General features: G+C 45.1%; 1 protein-coding gene across 2 annotated transcripts in view; it reads left to right on the top strand.

The window, feature by feature from the left end:
- The window catches only part of LOC147434400 (protein REPRESSOR OF VERNALIZATION 1-like), a 111,395-nt gene that overhangs the window by 41,794 nt on the left and 49,016 nt on the right, over positions 1 to 20,585 (top strand). For both annotated transcript variants that reach the window (XM_086490873.1, XM_086490874.1), the window contains exon 2: positions 8,614 to 8,676. In XM_086490873.1, the coding sequence (XP_086346999.1) occupies positions 8,614 to 8,676 (63 nt within the window). The remainder of the gene's footprint in view (positions 1 to 8,613; positions 8,677 to 20,585) is intronic.

Here is a 20,585-nt window from a genome sequence, read left to right on the forward strand (position 1 = left end):
CAACAAGGCAAGACCAGTGTTTGCAACTTCCATAAGCTGAGTGAGGGTAGCCACTCTATTCTTGGTACAGTAATCACGGAGCCCTTTAGGCAGCCCACAACAGTACTTCTCTATCTTCTCTGTCAATGGCACAAATTTGTAGCAGGTCATTGAGAGTAACGCTTTACAAAACCTCCGATTGTACTGCAACAAGCTCTTGCATGTAGCCGAAGTAAGCTGGTGCCAATCTGTCATGACGTCGGCTTTAAATTCATTTGACAGCCAAGCAGATGCAAAGGTTTGCTTGAAGTAAACCCAAGTGGCTGGTGCCTGTCCTTGCATTAGCAGTGTCGTCCACCATGTAAGCGCATTGTCCTTTAAGAAAGTGGCAGTTTTTTCGACCTTCGAGGCCTCTGTAAAATTCCCTCCTGCATAAGCTGTATCAAACTGTTGGAGGAAAGTGAGAGCCTTTGCTTTATCTTCAAAGCCACTGAACGTACTGAACTTTACAGCTGCAACACCTTCTTTGTAAGCTTTCGGCTTCTCCAGTGCCCCCAAGTTGTCATACGGAATAGTCTTCAACATGGGCACTGTCGTAGGCATGATCGGCACGTCTTGGCCATTAACATTTTGCGTCAGAGGTGCGATATCTGGCTGTTGTCCAGAAAAACCAGCCATGCCAAATTGACCCTGTGGCACCCCAAACTGGTCCTGGTTGCTTTGAAAACCCTGCTGCATGCTGATGCTACCATACATGGGGTTTGGCATGATGCCTTGCATACCCCCAAACAGTGTTCGTGGCATGTACGGCTGACTTCCAGGCGCATAACCAGCCATACTTTGGAACACTGATCCACCCCCGAAATACCCAGGATGTACCGTGGGTGGTGGAAAAACTAGGTGCATTGCCTGGTAACCTGTTCCCTGTCCATTCAAGACAGCATGCGGGCTCTGAAAGGTGGCGGGCTGAATTGGCATAACCTATGGAATAGGCGTTTTAGCCACAAGTTCAAGCTCGGGAGGAACCTGTTTTGGAGCCCCTGACTCCGCAACATGTGAGTGTTCCCTATCATGTTGAGTCGCATGAAGTACTTGGGCTTGAGCCTCAACAAGCTCTATACGTAGAGTAGGTTGCCTATTTTGTTGTTGCACTGGTGGCGTTTGCAAGAACTCCATAAACCTTGGATTTTGCACCAGTTGCGAAAAGACATTCACCGCGGCAACTAATTGAGTCTTGAACGCATCATCCTCAAGTTGCCCAGTCATAAAGCCCTGTACTACTGGAGGGATATTCACATCAACAAGGAGGTACAGACTGACGTGGCCGTCAACTCTCGCCAATCTCGAAGACCATAGGAACTTCCTCTTTGTCCTTCGAAGAGGAACTCTCTTCCATAATGCCCTTCTTTTTGTCGGCCATTGTGTAATCCTGCGTTCCTGTACTCTGTGTCTTTACCCAAAACAATTGAGGCTCACTCTTTGAGGAAAAAGTGATTTGAGGTCCTGACAACGGAACCTTGAAACCGGCCCGTGGGGCGGTAGGCGTTGGCTTTCACCCGAAATTCTTTACTTTAGACACACACGGAGAGAATGTGCAAAGAAAACCTGCGACGGGAATTAACACTTAAGCACACACGCTACTTGGAAGCTAGAATGCTCCAAGCAAATGCCGACAACCTGTAGGCCCCAAAATTGGCGCCCCTTTCGATATTTCTTTATTCTTTAAAATCAACAAGTAAAGTTAGTTGCCAGAGACTCGTGACAGGCGCCCACATATATTTCCATATATCATTTTTCTGTTGGGTCATGGGGATTTTTATCAGGCCTTACCCTACCTCCCCTAGGGCATCTATTTATGGGGCCAAGGGGGTACCCACTTCCACATCTCACATCTCATAGAGATTACATATCTGATTGTATTGGGTCTTCTGCTCATGGTAGTCATGGGGGGCTGATTGCCCCCTGTTCACCATCTCTGGCGTTTGTGTCTCTCTCTCTCTCTCTCTCTCTCTCTCTCTCTCTCTCTCTCTCTCACGCTTCCGCACACGCACACTCACATGGTATCAGCAGCTTGAGGCTCTCCATGAGACCAGCGCTTCACACTTGCAAAGGTTCTCCTCCCAAGGAATCACAACAGCCAATGTTTTTGGAAAGCATCAGCGTTTCTGCAAATCTGCCTGCAAGAGGGGGTGGCGCCAACATTTCGACAGCTTCCATTGCGAAGGAATGCTTGCCACATGCGTTTTTGCAAGAAACATCATATCTGCTGATTTCCTTGCTAGCACTACCATTTGTGGACATCTTTGTCGTGGAAAACCCCTCCAGATCCATTTGCGTTTTTGACCTTCATCTGCGTTTTTGGGTTTTCAGCCCATTTTTGGCAGTTTTATTGGTCACTTTGTGTCGTTGACACCTTCCACAAGTTGCTGGGCACCTAGGGTACCCATCAAGCCTTTGTTTTTTCAGCAAACAAAAGGTTTTTGGTGCCAAAAAGTGCAACAAATGTGGGCTGCAAATTGACCTGCGTTTTGGCAGCAGGAGGGCAGCGCTCAGCTTCTGGACCCCGGATCTCGCCACCACCCACCCGGCTTTGCATTTGATGCATTGCCGGCGAGTATCCTCTCCGTCTTCATCAGATTTTAGCCATTACCCCTTGCTGTTTTCTCTGTTTTTTCTCTGTTTTCAGCCCATCTGGGGCAGTGACAGTGATTCACCACCCTTCCCATACTCCTCTGTATCGCTCCGGGCCATGCCGGGAGCGTACGAGCACCCTAAAATCGCTGGACAGAAGCGTTTTCATCACCTCGCATTTGCGTTTTTGGGTGAACAGCAGCCACATGGCTTGTGTTTTTCATAGAGGATGAAGTTACCTCTTGCCAGAACACCATCCGATGGTGGTCCGTGCCGTTTCTTAGTGACTGTTGCAGTACACGGTATCTTCAACGTCGGCTTGATCATCTACAGGCATACGATCCTTGGGAGATCCATTCATTCCGGCTATCATTCGGCGGTTGCACACTCCAGAGGGAGTGGTGACTTGTGGTTTGCTATGGGCACACCTATGCACTCATCAGAGGAGTTCACACGAGATATGGCCATGCTCATGGCATATGGGATTCCGACATTCCCAGAGAGGACACCACCATCGTGGGTGGACAGACACTTACCACTTGACCTTGACATGTCAGATCACTTGCTTACACAGGAGCATCTACATGGACTTAGGGAGAGGATCTTGGATCTCTTCTTGAAAAGGTTCATTGCTTGGATCGATAGATTGGAGTAGGACTTCAGTGCTTTGGACTCTCTTGGAGAGTTTACCCGCGAGATGCGGGAGATCAAGCATCCCGCGACTACATTCGGAGTCACCCGAAGCTTGGCTTTGATGGTAGTACAGTTGCTCTTCTACACTCCTGATCATTTGGATTGCTACCTTCAGAGTTGCTTACACTCACCCTCAGTAACCTTAATAGCAGACTTATACCCCGACCTAGGCAGTAGGCCACTCCTAGCTCATTTACATTGACAGCCACACCGAGATGCCGTTTGGTGGCGTTGTTGGCGCGGATTCTGTTTTGGTTGACACCAGAGGATTGGAGGCAGGAGATACAAGCAAGACGGCGCAGACATATTGATATGGCCTTTCCTCTTATCAGAGGATCTTCACAGCGCAGACTGCGTAGTCTGGCTTCCCTACTTCATACAGGATGATTACGGTGCAGACAGCTTGGAGGCCTCTTCTTAGAGGCCCTTCAGGGTCCATGCGGTCTATCAGTGATTGTTGTAGATTACGGTAGCTTCTACAATGTAGACTGTTGAGTCTGACTTTCCTTGATTCGGAGGATGATTATGGCACACATTGGTATATTTGGCCTTCCTGGAGTTTTACACAGCTTAGCCACCTGGCCACATTGGGTTACAGGTTCATGCATTGACAGGCTTCCGATCATTCTCACGACGGTTCTTGGGCTTCTTCATTTTCTCCAGATGGTTTGACTATAGACACTACAGATCCTATTGGGCAGGACACTTCAGGTCTATTGGCACTTCTTTTACGACAAGGAGTTGTTTTCACACTCAGTTCGGGATCTTCATGCAGTACCTTCACACTGTATCAGCGGAGTACAGCAGTTTGCTACACTGCTTGTGACGGCACTTTACCACGGAGATTTCTTGGCGGTCAGGACACCCCAGACTGTTGCTACACTCATGGAGTATTGTCCTTCAGTGGACATTGTAGCAGACATCTTTATCATTTGCCTCACATCTTCGGCTTCATGCGCTTTGTTCAGCATCCGGTGCTGAGAGGGGTGTTAGATTTACAGCACTCTGTTGCTTCACAGGTCTAGGGCATACTTGTACGGCTAGTATGTCTCCGGGTTGGCCACCCATAGTCTAGGTTGTACGGCCGCCCGAGTTTGGGGCCGGCCGCCCACTTTTATCCGGGCGCACACATATATTTCCATAGATCATTTTTTTGTTGGGTCGTGGGGATTTTTTATCAGGCCTTGCACTACCTCCCCTAGGGCACCTATTTATGGGGCCAAGGGGGTACCCACTTCCACATCTCACATCTCACAGAGATCACACATCTGATTGTATTGGGTCTTCTGCTCATGGTAGTCACGGGGGGCTGATCGCCCCCTCTTCACCATCTCTGGCGTTTGTGTCTACTCTCTCTCTCTCTCTCTCTCTCTCTCTCTCATGTTTCCGCACACGCATACTCTCACAAGTTTCTCTTGTCCACTCGGCCATTTCTCTTCCAGTTGGGCATGCCACGCCATCACTTTGTGACACTTCCTTGCATTTGTCTTTAGCTGGTAGAGCACTTGTGGTGAATCAAGTTCTTGTGACGGCTTGGTTTACTACATCCTCCATGACTCTTCATTCTAGCTTCATGGCACGTCTGCACCGCCTAGTGCGTAACTTTCTGTGGAGTGGTTCAGACTGATCTATTGATACACGGCCGCGAGTTCATTGGGACACGGTTATCTTGTCTAGCGAAGAGGGAGGCTTCGGGATTATTGATCCAAAGATACAAAGCAAGGCATTACCAGCCAAGCTCATAGTGCGTGGTTTGTTTCGAAGGGCTGAGCTTTGGAAACGATTTCTATAAAATACTTTATCACGGGCTTCTCCTTGTTTTGGGTCTATCGATAGTGCTGGTGTGTCACAAAGTGATGACGTGGCAAGACCACCTAATAGATGGAAAATGACTTTTAAAATTATCCCAACTTATGATTCCTTTCCGACAAGGCCCAAGGGACACAAGGCTATTAAAAATAAGGCCAAAAGATGAAAAGTGCGTAGACGATGCTGATGTGGCAGTTGTAAGGACGCTCCGCGTTTTGTGCTGACTGATGACATGGTAGCGTACGGAATTTCACCTTGCGTTGCCATCTTTTGGAGTGAGTTTTTGGACCAGATGCTTTTGGAACTTGAAGCTTTTGAACTTCTTTTGGGGCTCTGCTCTTGGCATCCCTTGTACTGTTTAAAAGAGCCCTTAGGGCCTCACTCTGCAAAGCATCTGGACGCATAGTATGAGAGCAAAGGTCCCTCGGGAGTTGTACTTTGCAATCATTAGTGATAAAGAAATACCGAAAGGGGCGCCAGACTTTGGGGCCAATACCTCTGGGCACGGAACTCCGTCGGTCAGAAAGATTCTTCTTCTACGGAGGATCCGATCCTTTTTGCAGCACACAGTTTGTTCGAAAGAATCTTCGTGTAACGACCCTCGACTTATTAGCCACTCCTACCCTTTCTTCATCGCGCATCAGGCGCGCTCTCGTCGTCATCGCTCTGTCTTATAGGGCAGAAGCCGTAAAGAACCTCAGATTACACATGGGTTCTCGTGGAGAATCTGACAGAGATAATACTTGTAGATGGGTAGACATAGAAAAGTTGAAATCCGGTGCGGGAGCTGCGGTAAAGAATGAAGATTTGGTCAAATTCTTGGTAGAAAAGTTTGCTCAACAGAGTACAAACGTCAACTGCTGGTTGGCATATGTGTAAAAATCAAGTACTCCAGAGACCCAAGATTTGCGAAACACGTGAAGAATTATCCGATTGATGAGATTTACCCGAGATGGCGTGACGCCATTTATTCTCCTCTCAGGTCAGGAGAAAGCTGAAAGACTAGATGAGTTTAGACAAGAGGAACGTGTACCCGCAGAAAGAGCTGGACATGAGAAGGGCAAAGAGATCCCACTTGATGGAAAACTGAAAGGCGAGTCCATCCCACTTGATGAAATCCATTTTTTTTTTGGTTTACCCGATTTTCGTGAAAGAGTTGAATGATGGTTAAAGGTCGAATATGTCAGACCTCGGAAAAGGAACGACAAGATTTTCTGCAAGCTAAAGCTGACTGTTCCCTTGAAGGCTTACTAGGCGAGTCGCCTCCTTCACGACCTGAATCACACGATAGATTTGGTTCCTGATAGTACACCACCGAACCGGCCATCTTATCGACCTATCCGAATCCAAAATGAAGAAATAATGCACCAGAATAGATTCCTCATTCCGAGGATCAATGATATACTCGACAGACTTCAGGGTTTTACTTGCTGAATTGATCTGAAGAGTGGTTATCATCAGATGCGAATTGCTCGTGGAGACGTCTACAAGACAGCTTTCATGACGACTTTTGGTTTGTATGAATATTTGGTGATGCCATTTGGCGTTACGAATGCTCCAACAACCTTCAACCGTAGGATGGATAGGATTTTCAAAGAGTACCGATCGTTTGTGGGCACTTTCTTTGACGACATCATCATCTTCTCCAAGAGTGAGACAGAGCATAGACACAATCTGTTACAAGTTTTCCAGACATTGCGGCAACATAAACTGGTTGTAAATGCGAAAAAGAGCGATTTTTTTTCCTTGCCTGAGATACAATTCTTGGGACACAGTCTTAGCAGAAGGGGTAAAAATGGACCTGACCAAAATTGAGACTACTTGTGATTGGAAAACCGTCAAGCTTGATCATCTGGCGAGACTGTTTGTTTTCTTAGCTTTTTCGGTTACATGGCATGCGTGAGTCCATTGTTTCGCGCAGAGATCCCTGGTTTACTAGTTTGTTTTGGAGGGCAATCTGTGAGAACATTGGCATGCGGTTGTAGTTCTCGTCCTCATTCCACCCGCAGACAGATGGGCAATTTGAGATAGCCAATTCAATGGTTTCTGATTTGTTGAAGTCTTATATCTCGGATCAGAAGACTTAATGGGAAAAGTATTTGCCCTTCGTGGAGTTTGCCTACAACACCACACAGGGAAGGCGCCATTTGAAATATTTGAGAGTGCTACGAAGGTTTCTCATTTTCTAAGCACCAAAGACTTTTTTTTTTTTAAAAGCAGATTTTTGAAAAAGTCTAGAAGGCATGGAAGGCCATTTAGCATTTTAGAGGAGGAGAGCTGGTCCTCTTTTGACAGTGACTAGATCAACAAGAAAACCAAGGAGTTCACGAAGGGAGTCAGGCCATTAGGTTTGAGACGTTTTTGCCAGGACACCGATCGAGCCCTTGAGTTTGTACAACAGTTTGATGTCGCCTTCTCTGAAGGATGGTTCACAGAACACTCCAGGGTGCAAAAGGCGGCATCTTACTTGAAAGGAACTGTACAGACATGGAGGTCTACTCTATTGTTACGCAGAGAATCACTTGCGACGTGATTAAAATTCAAGACAATTTTCACGTCAACTTGGATATCAGATGAATATGCAAGAGATGTCATCACGGCTTGGCATCACTTGAAAATGAATGAGAAAGATACATTGGATGACTACTGCCAGAGGTTTTGGAATACTTATTTTCCAGTGTCTTTGTTTCGGAAGATCACTTTGAAAGACTAGATTGAGCGGTTTTGTTGTGGCTTGCTAAAAGAGATTCAAGACTATTGTCTAAACCAGAAGTCAAACTTTATTCAGAGACTTAGTGCAACATGCCAAGGAACGATTTGGAACGGATGCCGGCTCATTGACTTATCCTATGGACAGAATAGTATCCACCTCAATAGGGCAAGAGTCTGCCAGTGAAAACAATGAATCAAGGGAATCGGATACGAGTTCATCGCAAGATTCTGAAGAATCAAATGGTAGCACATCCGAAGGTTCCGATGAACTAAGGGAACCACATGCAAGTTCATTAAAGGAATCCTAAGAAAGGGGATCAGATGATAGCGTGTCTTAGGGTTCCAATAATTGAGACTGACGTGCCAATGGACAAGGGAAGCATACAGATACCTCTCATGCCTAGCAACATCATTCAAAATTTCATCTTGGAATTGAATAAGATAATGTTGCTTCTTTGTAGCAACATTTAAAGGTTTATAATCGATACAAATCCGCCACTTGTTGCCTTTCTTTGGAACAATAAATAAGTTGTGTTTGCTTTCTTTACACGGACACATTTAGTTGTCACTCTTTTACACAAGAATATACGTTGCTATTTTAAAATCTGCAAGTTGGTGTACCTTACATTCACACCATATCTACCCATAATTGTGTGTGGGTTCTGAGGTTACTCTAGTGAATAAATACTATTTTGTTTAGATTGTGTGTGTTGCCTGTATCTCGTCAAGTTTTGTGAGTATGCCCTTCTCCATCAAATCCATAGGACTAATTTTTGATTTGGATTGCAGGAAGATCCGGTGCTTGTGACTCCTGAAGAAAGAAATCAAAAGCCTTATGTGGCCATTATCAAAGTAAGATTTGTCAAAGAGGCTTATATGTGTACCTATTATGACTTCAAAGCTTCTATGTTGTTGCCTGTAGCAGCTATTGTATACCATTCTGGCCTGGATTATGCATTCTTGTTTTCTTTTTTCAAAGATGGAAAATTTTCCATTTATGAGTGTGGTGTTAATCAATTCTGAATGATGTTGATAATGCTGCAGTATTTAAGTTTAGGGATGATAATGATGCAAATTTTGGACAATCTAATGCTGTCCTCCCCTTCCACAGGGATACGGTAGGTCATACCAAGCCATAAGTGTGATACCACGTATCAAAAGAAGCTGGCTTAACAAGGAGGTTAGAGCAGGGGTAACGAGAAGCGGATAGAGAAGTCCTTTGCTGAGGTTCCCGCATGTTAGGTGCTGGATCAGGGAAGGTCATGGTGTCAAAAGTGCTTGGTTGTGGTGGGTCTCTGATATGGTTTATGGTGGATGGTCCAATGAGCCATTCATGGCTTAATACATCAATTAAGAATAGTAAAATCTTAATCTAGAGAGAGTGTGTTAATGCACAAAGTAGACTTGATTATTGATCATATTGTGTGTACATTGGGTGCTTTATATAGAGCTAGAGAGAGCAATGTAACAGGGAATGGGCATAAAAGCGGCCTAAACGTTTCGAAACGGCGTTCCGGACAGGTCCAGCTCCCGGATCGGGGTCGGGAACGGAATGCCGTTCTGGAACGGGCGGGGGGAGATGCGATCCGGAACAGCGGAACGGGTAAATTGGGCTGTTTGGGGGCATATTTGGGGCTGTTTGGGGGCAGATTTGGGGCTGTTGGCAGGTTTGGGGCAGATTTGGAGGCCGCTTTGGGGTTGTTTGGGAGCAGATTTGGGGCTAAGCTGAAGGGAGGCAATTCAAGTGTTTCTTTAGTCTACTGTTCTGGCCCTGTTCCCATTCCGAACCCCCCCGCGCCCCCCCCCCCCCCCGCCCGCTCCCGGGGCCGCCCGGTTGTTGTCCTGTTCCCGTTACCCATTCCCATTCCGGGTAACTTTGAGAGAGAGGCATCTTCATGACACGAGAAGACCTCACACATGCCAATTAGGTTGATAGCTAGTTTTGTCCACACACACACACACATGCATTATCACATGGTTTGTGTACATGGCTTCACACTTACGCACATGACGTGGAGTGGGGTTCACACATGATGTGCAGAAAAGCTCACATCCCAACAACCAACAACAAGCACATGGCAGCAACAACAACAGCAAAATACAATCATCTATAAATTTGCGTGGGGGAGAAAATCCTCCAAATTACGGAAAAAAAACTTGGTAATAAGTGTGGTCTCAATTTGTGCATCATACCCTCATTTGTGTAGGGAAGGATTGTGGATCCCACCTATATGTTCAGGGAGATTATGGGATTTTTTCTTCCTAGTTGTGCAAAGGAATGTTTTGTGGGCCTACACCCATTGTGCTAGGGGAGGGATTTTTTTTGGTCAATTCATTGTTCTTGTTGGTGGTGATTTTATGTGTCTAGTCATAGGCGGAGTGTCGTAGGTGACTGATGCTTTGCTAGACATGGCATACATTTCAGCAGTGCACTTGTTTTACCCTTGAGGAAGGTTTTACTGTCTAGTCCACTTACGATGTTGGGCATAAGTGCAACATGAGGTTGCACAAATTTGTTGCCTTGACCTTTGTTTTTTGTATGATAAAGACCGTATAAAGTGGGAAAAAAGGGGCTTTGAGGTGGGAAAAAAGGGCTTTGACAATATTATTCTTGTGAAAACAATCCCCTTACTAAGAAGAAAATGACCTTGGAGAGGCTCACTAGATGCCGTAGCTTGAAGGCTTTTTATAAAGGTAATTGGCGTGGGGCGATAGGTTGCCTACGAGGCAAGTGCAAAGTAGATCTAGTGGAGCCGTTGGGTTGTGGGCTGTAAACTGCAGAATAGCTCGTGTCACAAACTTATGACGTGTGTCCAACTTTTGGACCTTTGCCGATGGGCCTAGGTGCCATTAATAAGAAGCGAAGAGCATGCTGGCGTGGCCGATGTACGGACTGCCGTAACACGCGCTTGCTGTTGAAGTGGCAAATTTGTACGCGATTTTTGCGATTTCCGCTGGCTTCTTTTGGCAGCGCTAGCTTTTGGGAGACGCGGCTTTTGAAGTTCAATGCTTTTGGGGCTCTGCTTTTAGCAACCCTTGTAAAACCTTTACAAGTGACCCAAGGGGGCTCACTTCTTAGCGCATCTAGACGCAAAGTCTGAGAGCAAGCACTCGCAGGCCGGTTGTACTCTACTAAAAGATTAATATAAAAAGAAATACCGAAAGGGGAGCCAGTCTTTGGGGCCAATATCTCTTGGCAAGGAACTACGCCGGGCAGTGTCGACTCTCTTTGATTTGTGAAGTGTTTTGAAGTGAATCTCTGCTGTGTTGTGGTAGAATCTTGACTTGGGGTGTCCAAGTTTGTTACAATGGTATCAGAGCACGATCGATTTCTCTTCTCCAGGAAATCCGATCCCTTTTCTCGCAACACTTATGGATTCCGAAAAGAATCAATCAACTTCTCTGAAACCGCTGAGGCGGGAGGAGACAATGCAGAAGATTTAAACGAATTTACAGAAGATGAGTATGGACCACTTCGGCCTACACAGTATGAACTTTTGAAGATGCAACGCCGACAACAAGTTGATGAGTGCACAAAGCAGATACTTCAGTTTGCTAAAGATCCATAATTTGCAAATTTTTGTCTCAGCAATCCATGGCTGAAGTGCATACTCAGTGGCAGAAAGCCATCGAACCACCAATTAAACCGGCAATCAAGAAACCTCCTTTTTCGAGGATGTTCATTGAACAAGAACTTCAAGAGGTGGTTCTGACCCTGATCAGTCAGCTTTTGGACACGAAGAATCAATCGAAAAAGCAATTGAAGAAGTGCAAGAAGGGGACTGACTACCCTGGTGATTTGGATCGTCAATCTTTTTTTGCATCTGCAAGAAAGCAAAAGAAGCGTGTGCGTTTTAAAGGACTACACAGTTCTTCTTCTTCCTCTTCTTCTGACAGTTCTTCTAGCTCTTCCGACTCGAGCGAGGAGGACAGAAAGGGCAAAAAGCGAAGCAAAAAGCAAAGCTTCGGAAAGAGCAAGAAAAAGGCAAAGAAACTCAGAATTCGACCAGTTTCTGATAGCTCTTCGGAGGAATCATCCTCTGACAGTTCGGACTCCGATGACCACATGTTTTATGCAAGAAGAAACACTTCTACAAAGCCAACCAATACGACTTCCTCGAAGACAAGAGCAAGAAGATTAGGGAGCGCAAAGAAGGTGGAGAATCAATAAAATTTGAATCCTTTTCTGGATTCCGAGATGCTCCAAGGGCTTTGGCCTTCATCCAGCATTTTGACATTGCCTTCTTTGGAGGGCATTACTCAGAGCACTCCAAACAAAGGGAGATTCTTTGGGGACGCTTATTGCGAGAGGTTTTGGGACTTTTTCTATCAACCTCTTCATTTAAAATGGTCACCTTTAAGGAACAGATTGAGCGGTTTTGCTTCGGTCTCCGACAGAGATTGCCGATTCACGAGTTTGTTTTGGAGGGCTATTTGGGAGAACATTGGCACACGGTTGCAGTTCTCGTCATCATTCCACCTTGGGCAATTTGAGATTGCAAATTCAATTGTTCTGGATTTATCGAAGTCTTACATCTCTGATCAGAAGACTCAATGGGAAAAATATTTGTCTTTGGTGGAAGTTGCCTACAATAACACGGTTCACTCTTTGACGGGGAAGGTGCCATCGGCGCCTAAGATAATTGAAGATGCTCTGAAGGTTCCACCCTTCCTCAACACTAAAGATAAGATTTTTGAAGCCGACTAGTACACGAGGGATTTGGACACTACGTTTGCCAAGGTCCGGGAGGCTTTAGAGAAATCTCAAGAACGACCTAAGAAGGTAGCAGATCGACATTGTCGCGATTTGAAATTAAAGGAAGACGATTGGGTGCTCTTACTTTTGAGAAGGCACGCCTAAGAAAACGAAAGGAAAGGAGCGGCTTTTTCCAAAGCTTAGCATAAGGTATTATGGCCCTTCCTTATAAAAGAAAATATAAATGGTGTCTCCTTTCGACTCAAGCTGCCCGATGCTTAGAAGATTCACAATGCATTCTATGTGAGTCTATTGAAGCCTTTTAAAGGTGATGTGCTAGTGCATGGGGAGCCTGATGAGCAACCCGAAGTGGAGGAAAGCGAGGAGATACTCGTTCGAGAACAGATTTTGGCATACAAGGACAGAAAGTTAAAAGGTAAAGTGATTAGGCGGTTCTTGGTTAAATTCAAGAACTATCCTGCATTGGATGCGAAGTGGATGGAGGAGGAGGACCTAGCAGATACTCCTTAGATTTTGGACCTTGAAGAATTTGGTTTAGCATAGTCTACTCCGATAGAACCTCGAATTCAGCAAGGGTGAATCTAGTGCTGTGGGTTTGCACAAGAGGGGAGTCACTCCGCTTCTTTGTCAACAGATTACCCCGATTTTTGAATAAGGTCACTGACGTCCCCTTTGGGTTTCGGGGATACTAATGGGATGACCAGTATTCTGCTGTATGACTTTATGGCATGGAATTTCCGAAATTGAATATGATTGATTTGTACTCTCTCATTTGACTTGTTTGAGTGCAGGAACTGAAAGACAAAATGACTGCAGCATTTCGGTCTCATAAATGTCTATAGACATGATCACAATAAGGATTAATTAATCGTAGATCAATGAGGTCCGGACTGGATCTAGATGCGATTACTAAATACGTTGTTGGCAGTCATGATGTGAGGTTTGGAATGAATTTTTCTGTGAATTTGTCATGTGATGTCTTGTGATGTCCTGTGATGTGACTGTCGATTTGTACAAGTGCTAGATGTGTCGTATCTAGTGCGTCGGTACTAACAGTCAATGTCTACTAAGACAGTTTATGGCCTCTGTCTGTTTTGTAGGCGTTTTCAAGAGGGGGGTATGTCACAAATTGATGACGTGCATGTCCAACCCATGGACCTTTGCCGAGGGGCCTAGGTGCCATTAATAAGAAGCAAAGAGCATGTTGACGTGGTTGTTGTACGGACTGCCGTAAAATGCGCTGGTTGCTGATGTGGCAAAGTTCTATGGATTTCCGTGATTTCTACGAGCTACTTTTGGCAGCGCTAGCTTTTGGGAGACATGGCTTTTGAAGTTTAATGCTTTTGGCAATGTAAGGTGCAACGGATGTGAATGTTTGAACTTTGCTTAAGATGAGTGCTCCATAATGTGCTCAAGATTCCTTTTGTTCTTAGGGAAGGGAGAGCCTTCCGTTCTGAATGAGAGAGTGCAATGATCACTGACAAAGTGAATGGACACTGTGCATGAGAGTGTGTGAGACTGAGAGATAGAGAGAGAAGAGAATACGACACCAGAGACGTAAAATCCTCCTCCGAAGGCCCCACTCTCGTTGGTGAGAGTGGTCTACTATTGATTGCACAATCTGGTACAAAGTGGATGCATGTGACTGATGCAAGTCTAGGCTAGATTGATGTCGTCGACGGGGATGACGAGACCAATTCAAGGGCTGAAAGCGGATACACTTGTTCTGCTGTCCAAAAACGCCAGGGGCTGAAATTTGCTGCTGCTGAAAAACGCTGTTTTGCTGCCCATAAAAACGCTGATTTGCAGCCGTGAAAATGCTCCAAAAAAAACGCTGGTTTGGCTGATCCGGAATGGCTGAATTCTTGATGCTTAGGTTGCTGATTTGCTGCTGCTGTGTACTGCTGAAATCGCTAGGAAAAAGGTGGTAACTGCCTGCTGAAAAACGCCAGGGCTGGGATTTGTGGCGAGGGGTCGCTTGGATGAAAAACGCCAATGGCTGAGAGGTCTTGGCGATGAGGCTATGGCTGAAAGCGCTAGGTACTAGGGTCTGATGGCGATGAAGTCTTGCTGATGAAAAACGCTAGGAAGCTGAGGGTTCTTGCTTGGAGGAAAAACGCCACCAAGAGGGGGATCTTGCTTGAGAGAGAGAGGGGGGACCTGCTGCCTGCGGCATGTGTTCTCCTTGCTCTTTTGCCAATTAGTGCTAGCCTAGGTTTGCTTATATACAAACTTACTCAATTTGCCCTACCTACTTTCCAACAAAACTCACTTAAATTAATAAGTGAAAAATGTCAAAAATAGGGAAAATAGCTTAAATGCACTGGAAAATTCCCGTGAAGGATTCTGATGGGAATGCTTATGATCATGCTGTGTGCAACCAGAGTTATGCATCTACACTAAGTGCCTGGACATGCACGGTTTGCCAACAGACTCACAAAAGTGCCAGAACACTTGCTAATCTAGACTGACTGGATTGAGTGAACCCTTGTCGTGCTGTAGCTTGTCCACGGACACATACGGTTGGATGTGTCACCTGACAGGCCACCCTTGTAAAACCTTTATAAGTGACCAAAGGGGGCTCATTTCTCAGAGCATCTGGACGTAGTGTCTGCGAGCGAGTACCCACGGGCCGGTTGTACTTTGCTCAAAGATTTATAGAAAAAGAAATACCGAAAGGGGCGCCAGTCTTTGGGGCCAATATCTCTTGGCACGAAAGTATGCCGAGCCGTGTCGAATCTCTTTTGATTTGTGAAGTGTTTTGAAGTGAATCTCTGCCGTGTTGCGGTAGAATCTTGACTTGGGGTGTCCCAAGTTCGTTACAGCTCGAGCATTGCTTGTATGTGGGTACTCTATGCCAGCACAACAGGTTGTGTTTGGGTAAGACCCGCAGGTGGACAGTGCCGAGCGGTGTTTGCAGGTGGCTAAAGGTGATGTGTGAGGGTTTTGTTTGTGGGAACTTCCAAGCAAAAATCAGTTTTGCTGTGCGATACGCTGAGTGTGTGTGCCAGTTAACTGACTGCCAAAGGTATCAGATGCCAATAATCTGCCCACTCCCGCTACGAATAGGTGTGTAAAAGCTGCAAGACTGTGCAAGCTGCCGCCTCACATATAGAGGTTAAAGTTGTTGCGGAATCTGGTCTACGAAATTTGCTACCAAATGCACCAAGAATGATGCCGAGCTGGTGCAGATGGCCGTTGCCAAATCTCTTGCGAGGTGTAGCCGTGTAATCCAGCCGCATGCTACTCCTTTTGTACGGATGTCAAAAGTTTTGACAAAAGCTTCTTTCTAGCGCAGGTGGAGATGCCGCTTATGTTGATGGTTATTAGGCTGCTCTACCTTGAAGCCTTTGAAATTTGAAACTTCAGTAAAATTTGAAAGCAACTGTAAGAAAAAACTCTGCATAAAACCTTGATAGGAGTTAATTCCCAGACAACCTTTGGGATATCAATTTCTAATGATTAAAGAAAGGCTTTAATGTATCAATGCAATGATAGAGATGCACAATTAAAGAGGCTAATGAACAAGAAGCCTAATTAGAACTCTAATTCACCATACAATCATCTTATTGAGCAATAGTCCAAGAGTTCACTCAATTAGGTGAGCGAATAAGCAAGTAGAGAAGAGTTGATTTGAGGAATCTTTGCTTAGCGCAAAACTCCAAATGAAAATGCAAGAGATTGCTTACACACACATTAATGAGGAAATTAGAAAATGTTCAATTCTTGAGCTTGTTAGAGAGTGCTAAATGCAAGAAACCAATACTAATTGAGCTCAAACCAATTAGCAGGGTAGTGGCTCAAGAGGTAGACTCAAGAACATGCCCGCAATAACTAATTAAATATTGGAGATGCTAATGGAGAGATGTTAATGAGAAATTGCTAGAATCTAATTATGATTGGGAAATACTAATCACTCTATGGCTCTGATACCAATTTATATGGCTTATGGTGGATGATCTAGTGAGCCATTCATGGCTTAATATATCAATGAAGAGTACCAGAAGCTTAATCTCCGGCGTGAGAGTGTGTGGGTGCACAAAGTAGACTTGATTATTGATCATATTGTGTGTACATTGGGTGTTCTCATGTAGAGTTAGAGTCTAGAGAGAGGCATCCTCACGACATTGTGAGGATTCTAGGTACTAATCCTCTATTAAGTACTTAAACTCATGATTAAGACTTAAGAAACTGAACTGAACTCAAAGAAAGACTTAAGAAGACTCTGTGTTTGATTGATTGAATGTGTGATACAAGGGCTCCTTATATAGGAGACGAATAGACACAAATGAAAAGACATGTCTCTTGGTGAAAAGACACGACTTTAGACGTAAAGACACATCCTTTCGGCGAAGAGCTGCAACCATTGGGCGAAGAGTCGCACCCGTAGAGCGAAGGGGTGTGACCAGTCGTCGAAGGAGTGTGGCTTTTGGCGAAGAGGCACGTCTCTTGGGCGAAGGGGTGTGACCATCGAAGCGCAGGGGTCCTCCTTGGCATGGCACTTCGCGTATCTACAACTAGGAGTAGATGTATTGCTGTTAACATAGTCACAATCGTGACATTCCCTCCCATTTAAAATGAGAGCCCGTGTCAAAGAAATGACTTCGGATGTTGATAGAACTTTGGAAAAGCATTGAATCTTCGAAAATCTTCAATCTTTGAGTTATCTGAAACCTTTGTCTTTAACCTTTGCTTCTTGCGAAACCTTTTTGCTTTGACTGCTAAATCCCATGTCATTGCATTATTCAAAGACTTTTTAGAGGAATCTGGCTTAATCAAGTTGATTGCAACAAGAGGTTGATCTTCAAAATCTTTCATGTGATGTAAGATTTCTGGTTCAAAATCTTTAAGTAACTGTGAAATATTTGGGGAAGCGGAAATCTTCTCAAGGTACTCTTCAGATGGAGTAACTTCAACTTTAGTAATCACTGGAGAGGACTTTGGCTTGAGAGTGTAATCATCTTCCAATAATGAATCCCAAAATTCTTCAGAATCATCTTTTGGAATGTAACTTCATGACTTGTAATTGGCATATCATCGTCCAATAAAGAATCAAAGAAAGCATAGTCGTCTTCAGACTCGGAATCTGCAACTATATCTTTATCTTTGTCCTCATTAATTGATTCAGGAGAAGGTAATGAATTCAAAAATTCATCAATACTAATATCTGCATTTGCATCGGAAATCATATTCTCTTCATAATCCATTGTATCATGTCGCTTGACTAGTACACGTGAGGCTTGAATCACTCTTTCCGCATGAGAAAGCCCGTGTAAAGTCAATTCACGTCCATCTTTGAACAAATTGATAGTATGTCCTCGAAAGCTAATTACTGGATCATATTGGAATAACCAATGCTTACCAAGAATCATGTCGTAATAAGATAAAGGCATGACTTCAAAATCCAGTTGATCTGCATAAGTTTGAATCTCGAACTGCAAATTGTACGTAATCCTTCCTTCTTTGAAGTCGAAGATCCATTTGACGAAGAGCCTTGCTGAGTATTGGAATGCCGATCTTGAGAAAAATCACGTCCTTTACCACGATCAAGTGGAGGAACATGTGAAGAAGATCTGCTTTCAGATTGTCGATCTTGAGAATAGAACCTTGAAGTTGAATAAGGTTGCTTGCTGTCTGAACTGAGACTGATGTTGTTGACTTTGGCTATAGTTGCCTCTGCGATCGCGCTCTGAAAAGCGAGCGCTATTTGAAGATCTGTTACTAGGGAGAAAATTCCGTGTAGGGCGCCGATTATCGGCAAGACGCTCCACATAGGCAATTTTTGCAGCATCCAAAGTGGTAGGGTTGTATTTGTGCACATCATCCTTCAGGTTGGGTTCGAGTCCGTCGATAAAACTGTGAAGTTTATCAGAGGGACTAAGGGTCTCTATCTCCAGAGTTAGTCTTTAGAACTCTGTGATGTACGCGGCCAAGGAACCTGTCTGGCTCAGACGGCGAAGAGAGGACCGGGCATGAAAATCTGCATTGGCAGGTTCGAACGCCTTGCGAATAGCACGCCGGAATTTATCCCAAGAAGGTGTGTGTTTACCATCAGCAACCCGTCGTTGCCACCAAAGAAATGCTGTGTCTTTGAGCAGAGAACTAGCAAGTGCAACTTTTTTACTCTCGACCAAGTCTGTGTTCGATAAGTAAATCTCCATTTTGAACAGCCATTGGTCCAGCACGCGCTTGTCGCGGCGACCAGTGTATGGTTCCTGCAATTTAACATCAAGCTTCTTCTTGTGTGCAACATTAAAAATTTTATAAAGTAATTGAAGTTCGTGATTGTCTACCTCTTCAGTTGGATCTGGTTCATTTGGTTCGTCCACTAAAGCTTTAGATGAAGGTGTCGAATCAGCATGTGTAGTTCGAGAAGCAGCAGGTCGACTTCGAGAAGTGTTTTCCGTGTGCATCTCATCCAATCGAGTGTGAAGTGATGCGAGGCTTATGGAAAGTGTGGCCATCTGCTCCTTGATAAGAGTAAGGGCATCGTCAGACTGACCACCTCCGTCTTGAGAATTCGGCATGGTTACACCTTAAAGGGAACTCGAACATGTGCTAAAGCAGGTTTTTTTTGAAACGGTTACAGCTTTTGGGACGGGAGCACCGCGTGCAGGAGAAGCACACCATGCCAACGCTGGAGGATGGGGTAGGAGCAGCTTGCAAAAACTTAGATCGCTGGTCTTTTTCTCACGCAATATGGAGTTGTTTTTTTTAAAAAAAAAAGTTGTAAGAGTATAGCTAGTAGCGTGAAAGTCCAGAATCGATGGCTGCGTAAGTAATTCCGTACGCTACGTGAAGGGTTGGGCCAGTGAATGAGTAGCGCAAACATGAAGAGTTGCTACGCAATGGGTGCGCCAGTAAAGGGGTAGCACCAAGGGGTGCCTACACCAGAACACTCAGTCTGCAAGGGGTGTGACCTTTCATAGGGGCACACACAGAGCAACACCTATTCACGAAGGGGTGTCGACGGCCGAATTTGATTGCTGAAGAGGTGCAGCCAGCGTGAAAGGTCACGAGTGGGAAGGGCTGCCCACGCACACGCAAGGGGTGAGCATGTGAAGAGTTGGCTCCAAGGGGTACACTGCTGCATATGCCAAAGGGTGTAGCGTCCGGGTACGCGACACACATACTCTGGGTACGCCACACACTCACACACACTACTGTCCCGTTTCTGTTTATGCTGCTATTATATGCGTAGAATTAAATCAGTTACCTCAGACCATCGGCGAAGAGGTTGAATTCCATCTTTCTTCTGCTTCCATACAACTCCGGGAAAGGGGGGGGAGAGGGTAGCGGCGAGGGTGAGAGGCTCACAACCTTCGGGTCTCGGAAAAAAATTGCTCTGATACCACTGTGAGGATTCTAGGTACTAATCCTCTATTAAGTACTTAAACTCATGATTAAGGCTTACGAAACTGAACTAAACTCAAAGAAAGACTTAAGAAGACTCTGTGTTTGATTGATTGAATGTGTGATACAAGGGCTCCTTATATAGGAGACGAATAGACACAAATGAAAAGACACGTCTCTTGGTGAAAAGACACGACTTTAGACGTAAAGACACATCCTTTCGGCGAAGAGCTGCAACCATTGGGCGAAGAGTCGCACCCGTAGAGCGAAGGGGTGTGACCAGTCGTCAAAGGAGTGTGGCTTTTGGCGAAGAGGCACGTCTCTTGGGCGAAGGGGTGTGACCATCGAAGCGCAGGGGTCCTCCTTGGCATGGCACTTCGCGTATCTGCAACTAGGAGTAGATGTATTGCTGTTAACATAGTCACAATTGTGACAGACATGAGATGACCTCACACAGATGCCAACTAGGTTGATGACTAAGCTTATCCACATCACACACACATGGATTATCATATGGTTTGCTTACTTGGCTTGACACTTAGGCACATGACATGGATAGGGGGTTCTAACATGAGGTGTAACAAAGCTCACATACCAAGAGTCTCCGTCTCCCTCCATGGCTCAGAGTATAGTATGATCTTTGTCTAAGGTCATGTTTGGTCTCATTTGGTTATTACTAGAGGTAGATTTC

Source organism: Adiantum capillus-veneris, chromosome 19, assembly GCF_014529385.1.
Source record: "Adiantum capillus-veneris isolate H3 chromosome 19, ASM1452938v2, whole genome shotgun sequence".
NCBI lineage: Eukaryota > Viridiplantae > Streptophyta > Polypodiopsida > Polypodiales > Pteridaceae > Adiantum > Adiantum capillus-veneris.